The 7,717-nt window shown below is 41.4% G+C and overlaps 1 protein-coding gene across 1 annotated transcript; it reads right to left on the bottom strand.

The window, feature by feature from the left end:
- Nucleotides 1–206: 206 nt before the first annotated feature.
- HIC2 (HIC ZBTB transcriptional repressor 2) lies at nucleotides 207–6,810 on the bottom strand. Its single transcript, XM_030218417.1, has 2 exons — nucleotides 6,749–6,810; nucleotides 207–4,030 (listed from the first exon to the last, which is right to left on the bottom strand). The coding sequence occupies exon 2, from the start codon at nucleotides 3,991–3,993 to the stop codon at nucleotides 2,329–2,331; it is 1,665 nt and encodes a 554-aa protein (XP_030074277.1). The 5' UTR covers nucleotides 3,994–4,030; nucleotides 6,749–6,810; the 3' UTR covers nucleotides 207–2,328.
- Nucleotides 6,811–7,717: the final 907 nt, after the last annotated feature.

The raw sequence follows: 7,717 nt of genomic DNA, 5'->3' as shown, positions 1-7,717 counted from the left end.
ACTCCACTCTCCCAGTCAGAGTGCTAAAACGGTCCTTACTGGGGGGAGCCTGAGTTCTACTTTCCTCACTTTACCAAAGGATCTAAAATAATCTAACAGTTTATCCTAATCCCCAAAAATGCAAAAATTGAGTTTATACTTCTTTTCTTTAGTTTTAACAGTTATTTTTGGTCTAAAACAAAACAAAAAAAAACACATAGAACAGAACAAAAACAAAACAAAAAAGAACAAAAACCTAGGATTTTGCAATTTGCAACACCCTACAGACAAAAGGAGAATGGTTTTGAACCAAAAAAATAAATAGCTGTGTCTGTGTACAAACACAAACATCCAAAGACGTTTCAATGCAGAAAGGCTGGTTTCTGACTTTGCTGTGAAAATTTTTAACCAAACTTCCAGCTATTTTGGGGAGGTATGAGAAATCAAACCAACCAAGCTAGGGGGCCAGGGAAGGCTATGTGCCCAGATGCAGAATTCAACAGGAGCACATGCTACGGAGAAGGATATGAAACACTTTGGTTTGTTTATGGCTTACTGTACTCTGGATACTGGTGTGTTTCAAAGGTCCTCTTAGCACTTCACATAGGTAACAAGCAGCACCCCAGAAAACCATAAGTCACATAACAATACAACAGACCCATTCAATTTGATTCCTCACATGTTGTATAAAAAGGCTTGTCAAGTCCTCGGTCACTCTGGACTTTCTCTTCCTATGTGTCTTGTTCTTCAGGACGCAGGCTGCACTGGAGTCCTTCAACCAGGGCTAGACCAGAAATCCCTCATGACCAAGTTTACATGCTGTATGACACAGTACGGACACTCACACCAACACAGAATCTAGGGTCAGTAAGCCAGACAAGTTTCACATTCATAACGACCACATGGCATAGAGTTGCTGAAAATTCATCTCTGGCTCTCTTTGGCCAAGGTTGGTTGGTTTGATGAAAGCTGGGTAGTTAAAAATTTCCAAACTTAATTTAATGTTGACTCTCTACATTTATACTTACATCAAGGAAAAATAAAAACAAAACAAAACAATAAACCCACCATCTATCACTAAACCATCTTATTGTTCTGAAGAATTGAAGAGGTAGCAAAGTTAGTGAGCCTGTCCTTACCCAGACTCACTCTTTAGTGAGGGGAGACACAAAAGCAGGAAAGGAAAGGAGAACTGTACCGAAGGAATCTTGTAGCAGGTCAGTCTGCAGCAAACATAATTCATCCCAGATCTTCCAGTTAAACATTCACAGAAACAGGATGACTGGCTTTTCTTAAACAAAACCAAAACCAGAAAACCCAAGTACCTCCAATTCCTTGAAAGGATACCACATGAAAGAATGTGAAAAAGAGAATACCCCCCCCCCCCCCCACTCACATAAGAGACATTTCAGGGCATCCAAAGTATTGTCCAGTCATGGGAATACCTGAAGAAGTGACAGGATGGAGGACTAGGGGGAATTAATTAAAAAAAAAAATTGTTGGTTTTCAGTACAATCGTGTTGAATTTGCGCAAAGGACACACTCTCCCCTCAAAGTACTTTCATGCCTGAGGGTTCACAATGAGAAGAAAGCAGTAACCATGCAGTGTACCCCTTTCCCAGTTCTCCCCCACACACAGCCTACAGCTGTCAGCCCCTCTACATTCAGTCCACGGTTGAAGTCAGACCTGGTTACCCTGGGTTCAAGTTCACACCAAGTCTGGAATGTGCAAGGCTTGGAGTGGTGAGCATGTCTTAGGACTCCTACGTCCTGTGATTTTCTTAAAGCTGAGGTTTCTTTGTTTTCTAAGTCTGAATAAAAATTAAGAGTTTGCCAGAGGCTTGGGATGAACCATGTCTGACCTGCATATGCCATGCCAGGATGGCTGCTCCTGGCACAGAAAGGAAAAAAATAAGACAAATAATCCTCCATAGAGGAACCGGGACACAGAGAGGCTTGCAGCCCATCTACATCTGTTAAATTCAACCTGCCCCCTCGCCCACCCCACTATTAGACAAGTGAGGCTGATGCTGCAGGAGGGTACTCCATATAGTATCCCTCCATTCCTGAGCACTGTCTCTAAGCTAATTCTTCAAATTAGGGCAGCCAGAACAGGTGGCTTTAACAGAACACTTTGTTACAATTTCAGTTCCACTATGGACTTGTTTCTTTTCAATTATTATTATTACTAAGTTAAAGCTCATTAGATCCCCTGGCCATTCCCCTTCTTCCAGTCTACCCATGACTGAACTGGACAGTGAAGTGCCCTTTAAGCAGCAAATCTTGAGAAAGATAATGACTGTGTGGGATAGGGAGAAGCACGTTTCCTTGAGATCCGCAGTCTTTGGCTTATACAGGAGAGGTGTGCATACGGAGATGGCTAATGAGGTTCCGTTGCTGGGTGAACTTTCCACCACACAGTTGACATTCATAGGGCTTTTCCCCTGAGTGGACACGCATATGTTCCGTCAGTCGATACTGCCTGGTAAAGCGCATCCCACACTCCTCGCAAGCAAAGGGCTTCAACCCTAAGTGGCTGCGCATGTGTCGTGTCATGGTGCCCCGCTGAGTGAACATCTTTCCACAGATGTTGCATGGGAAGGGCCGTGTTAACCAATGGGTCTTCTCATGCTGTCGCAAAGTGGCTGGATCCTTGTAGCTCTTTTCACATACTGAACACTTGAAGGGTCTGGATTCAGTGGAGAAGGTCTGGTTTGGAGTGGACAGATCCTCCGCTTCCTCTTTGCAGTAGGCATCATCTTCTTTGATATAAAGTTCTTCTTCTGTGTGTGTCTCCACATGGGCATTGAGTTGCTCTGAGCTTGGGAAGCCTTTACCGCAAGGAATACAGACATACAAGTTGTCCCCATATGCTACTGGCTCAAACCCCTCTTGCCTGTAGACGTAGTTTGCACTGGTATGCCCACTGCTCTCATTTTCACTTTGTCCACTTTCTTCGCTGTTCTCCTTTCCGTTCTCCACATCTTCTTTACACTGGAAAGACTGCTCTGAGCTGTAGGTACCACTTGAGTTCCGCTCTGCTGACTTGGATAAAGGGCCAACAATGACACCATTTGGCAGTGGCTCACTCTCCTCACCACCACTGCCACCCTCCTTCTTCATCCACTCCTTCTTGCGTGCCGACTGACGGAGGTTCTTATGCTGCCCAGTCTCTGATATGGAATGGTTCTCTTCCGTCGCTTCCATCTCCATGGGTTCACCATCGTCTGCATTCTGGGAATTGGTTACTGAGTCATCAAATGAGGCACTGTTGGCTGCAGATGCTGAGGCAGATTGGGGAGAGCCCTGCTGGCTGTCATTGTGTGGTAGGTCATCTTGTGAGTGTGTGATGGAAAGGGGAGGACTTTTTTTGGACAGATCAAGGCCAAGTTCTTGGTCACCTACACTTCCCTTGGAGTTGTTACTGCCATTTTTGCTAGATACCTGATGTAGGGCATGGCAGTTCTCTTGTTTAGAGCTGCTAAGAAAGACCTCATCATCAGAGACCTTCCCTTTTTGGAGTTCCTTTGAAAGTGAGCCCTTGATGTTGTCCGTTGACCCTGAATAACGTGTTTGGATAACTGGGGTTGCTGAGAGTCTGTGACTTCTAGCAGCTCTGGCAAGGGGGGCACCTACCCTGCCAGCAAAAGGTTTGTTGCTTCGTTTTAGTTTCTTACGACAAAGAGCAGCCAAATCATGAAGTTGGAGGTAGCTTGCTGCAGTGAGGAGGGCACTGAAGTTCTGTTCACCAGGCTGGTCACTTAATAGTTTCCCAGTATAGATAAAGTCCAAAATCTGTCGGAACACAGTAGGATTCACCATGTCCGTATCCAAGTTTATCAAATTGTCATGAAGGACGAGAGACTTAAAGTACATGCTGCTTGCTGCTAAAATATTTTTGTGGGCACGAAACAGAGCATTTTCTACAACGATAATGACGTCACAGAGGAAACCTTTGGCTCGTTGCTGGTTTAGCTGCAATAGCAGTTGTTTGGCATGATTTGGCAGTTCCATTTCCACCTTCTCTTCCTGTCAGCTTCACCTGTACCACCTACAAAATGAGAGAAGGAGGAATTAATTCATCTCTCTCACTAAAATTATTTTTTAACACTGGGTCTATTAGCAGGGAAGGCCAGGAATGCATGTGGAGAAAAGTCAACATGCTTAAACAGTAAGTTGTTGCATAGGAAACCAGTAGAAGCACTTCTGGGGCGGGACAGTTGGAGGGGCTATTTAGTAGCACATTTTAGAGAAGCAGTCTAGAGAATGTTTAAATATTTTTGTGAGAGTTCAAATAAGGCGCATGTATGCAGGACACTGAAAAAGCCACTTTACATCAATTCTAAATTTTCGTATGGGGGAATGGAGTAAGTCTTGATGAGACCATCTTCCCAGGTTATTATACTTGAGTCTGTGACTAAAGCTTTTTAAGCAAGGAAACTAGTTCAAGACTCATTAAAAAAAAAAAAAAAAGTAGTGGTAATTAATGCACTGTTGAAATATAAATAGAAAAACTGGAATGAAAATTCACTGCTCTGGTTAAGGACAAGAAGCCAGTGCATTTGAGCTTCAAACAGTAAAAGGCCAAAAAGAGGTGACCTAGTTTAATCTTCTGCCTCTAGGCAGAGACAGCGGATGCCAGGCTTTCAGTATTCCCAAATGAATATTCATGACACAGTTTCAAGCATCTGACTAGGGCTGGAAAAATCAGATGGACCAGATCATTTGGGCACCTAAAACTACAACTCTGCTACTCGCTAATACATTTATTAGGAGTCAATGTAGCTTCATTAATAAAGAAGTTCCTTTATTAATGAAGCTACATTGGCTCCCAATAAATTCAAGAATTATATTCAAATTATGTGCATTTGGCTTATCAAATCTTATGTGGTCTTTCCCCACTTTCCATGCAAAATCTTATCAAACTACCTAAACATAATGCATCCAAATCATCTAGAAACTTCCTTGTTCTATCATATGTTCTTACTTCATTGTGAACCACATTAAACCTAAACTTGATCTGGATAATGTGGGATACAAATGTCATACATAAATATTCCCAAATAAAAATAAAACCTGGCACCTAAAATTCAGAAAAGTGAGAAAATGATAATTACTACTAAGGGTAATTTTGTTTTTGTAGATATCTTTGTACATCTCCCTGGCACACTCTCTTTGTTATGCAATACCATATTTTGCCTTTTTCTTTACTGTTCTATGTTGTTATCACTATATTAAAACCAATAAAATATCATGGAAAAAAAAAAAGAAAAGTGAGAAAATCCCTTGTATGTTTTGGTTTTATTTTATTTATTTATTTGTTGTATTTGTATCCCACATTTTCCCACCTATTTGCAGACTCAATGTAGCTTACAATATTTCATCATGTCAAGCGCCATTCAAGAGTAGACAGATAATTAGTTACAAAAAGAACAGGTATAACATAATGGATATAATCAGTTCAATAAATCAGAAAATAAACAGATTGTCAGGTAAGTATTGATATGTTAGAGTTCCTATTGTTGATTAGTGTGGTACGTCTTATTAAAAAGGAAGGTCTTTAGTGATTTCTGAAAGTTGATAAGGTCATGAATATTTTTCAGATCAGTTGGCAATGCATTCCACAGCTGCGTGCCAATATAGGACAAACAGGACGCATGTAGTAGTTTGTATTTTAGACCTTTACAGCTAGGGAAGTGAAGTCCCAAGAATCTTCTAGCGTTCCTGGGTGGCAAATCTATTTTATACTTGTTTGGCTTAGTTTTGTAAGATCCAGTGATCTCCAGCCCCCCTAACTCCCCCTCATATCCAAAAAAATAAGGCCCTGGTGGCCAAGTGGGCCCCCAACCTCGGGCTCTGGCCCCCTCCCACCATAAGGTCTGGCTACGCCCCTGGTGTGGCACTAGAACTTTGGAATCGTATGGAATAAATTTCAGAAGCGACAAAAAACTTGGCTGTTTGTTACACTTTTCTGAGAACGTAGGTTAACTATACATCAAGGGGACTATTGGTTGGGTTAGGTTTATTTTGTTTTTAAATATTTTTATTTTTGTAATGTTGTGCTTTTGTTAATTTTTAGTATTAATTTATTGTGACTGGTTGGAATGTTAAGTGGGTGGGTTTATTAATTTGTGAGTTAATGTTATTTAATTTACTTTACATTGTACTTTTCCTTGAGCTTTTAGTTAAGTGGACTAAAAATGCTTGATTAAATTAAATTCTGCCAATGCACCTCAATCCTACTGTGCAGTAGTAGCTGCTGTTAATCTAGTGCTGCCTCCCACCACCTTCATGTTCTCTAATCTGCAGGAGATAATAGACAACTTCTACTGCCAAACATATATAACGCAACACATTTAAGAGACTGTCCCTGTCTCACAGAGCTTATGATCTAATCAAGGCAGTAAGAAACAGATTAACATTAGAAAGAATCAGTTTTAACTTAATTTATTGCAGCATTTCTTATCCACTTAGACAAGAAGGGCTCAAGCACAATGCAAAGTAACAAAACAGAAATAGTGGCAATAGTAAAATAAAATTACAACAAACACAAAAACCATAACAGAATAATAAAATAGCAAAATATTTGAAGTCTTAAAATAGCTTAATATATGGTGTTTCATTGAAAACAGGGGGCAATCTATGTAATAGGTTAAAGCTATGAGAATGGAACCCCTGCCCTACAAATCAATTCATAAGGAGAAGTGGGGGGGGGGGGGGGGGCAAGGGAAGGAGGGCATTCAGTGGTTAAAAGAAAAAAGCCACTCACCCCCAGACCTTCTCATTACTAGGCAGGCATACAACTTTTAACCCACAAGGGCTCGTCAGGGCGCCCAGAAGTCTGCTGAAGCCCAGTCCCTTTACTCTGTAAATAAAAAAAACAAAACACACACACAAAGCAAGAAACAAAAAACATCTTAAGCAACAGGTCACAGAAAAATGTAAACATTTTAAGCAACTAACAATCAAACATAGCAAGATAATACACTTCTCTTTCAACCCACAAGGACTTGCCAGGGAGTAGAGAACCTTCCACAGAAAATAACTGCACAGGCACACATGCAATTCTTCATTGGTATATGAATTTCCGCAGGCAGCAAGCTCTGCTAAAGAAGTTCCCCCTGGGCTCCCACAAAATCATTCAGGCTAAGTGTGGAAAGCTTCCCCTGACCGCAGCATAAGGCCTTTGAGGACTGCTGCCAACTACTTGCTTCTTTAATTATTTACACACATGCAGTCCCCACTGAAAATCCTGCCAAGTACTTCCTTCTTCACTTCAAGATGCAGACTCCCAATGACTTATAGTCATTTCCTTTTAAGTAATGAAGCTACACACATTTCTCTCGCTGCTTTTTTTTTTTAAACACTGGTTCATGAGTGAAAACCAAAGCCAGATGTTCTGCTTTCAAATAAATTTGCAGGGTTTAGCACTCAAGACTGTGTGTGCCTCGCCTCACCCTATGCTTGGAATAAACTTCCTGAGCCCTTACGCCAAGCCCCCTCCCTACCCATCTTCAAATCCTTGCTCAAAGCCCACCTCTTCAATGTTGCTTTTGGCACCTAACCTTTATACCTTTCAGGAAATCTAGACTGCCCCTATTTGACTGACTGTACATTTGTCCTTTAGACTGTAAGCTCCTTTGAGCAGGGACTGTCCTTCTATGTTAAATTGTACAGCGCTGCGTAACCCTAGTAGCGCTTTAGAAATGTCAAGTAGTAGTAGTAGTGTAGGGGGCTT

The sequence above is a fragment of the Microcaecilia unicolor genome, chromosome 11 (assembly GCF_901765095.1).
Source record: "Microcaecilia unicolor chromosome 11, aMicUni1.1, whole genome shotgun sequence".
Lineage (NCBI taxonomy): Eukaryota > Metazoa > Chordata > Amphibia > Gymnophiona > Siphonopidae > Microcaecilia > Microcaecilia unicolor.
The sequence above is the reverse complement of the archived record's forward strand: the minus strand, read 5'-3'. Positions and strand labels throughout refer to the sequence as shown.

What these genes read in the sequence shown, in the direction of transcription:
- HIC2 (XM_030218417.1), bottom strand. Translation starts at nt 3,993, where the DNA reads ATGGAACTGCCAAATCATGCCAAACAACTGCTATTGCAGCTAAACCAG.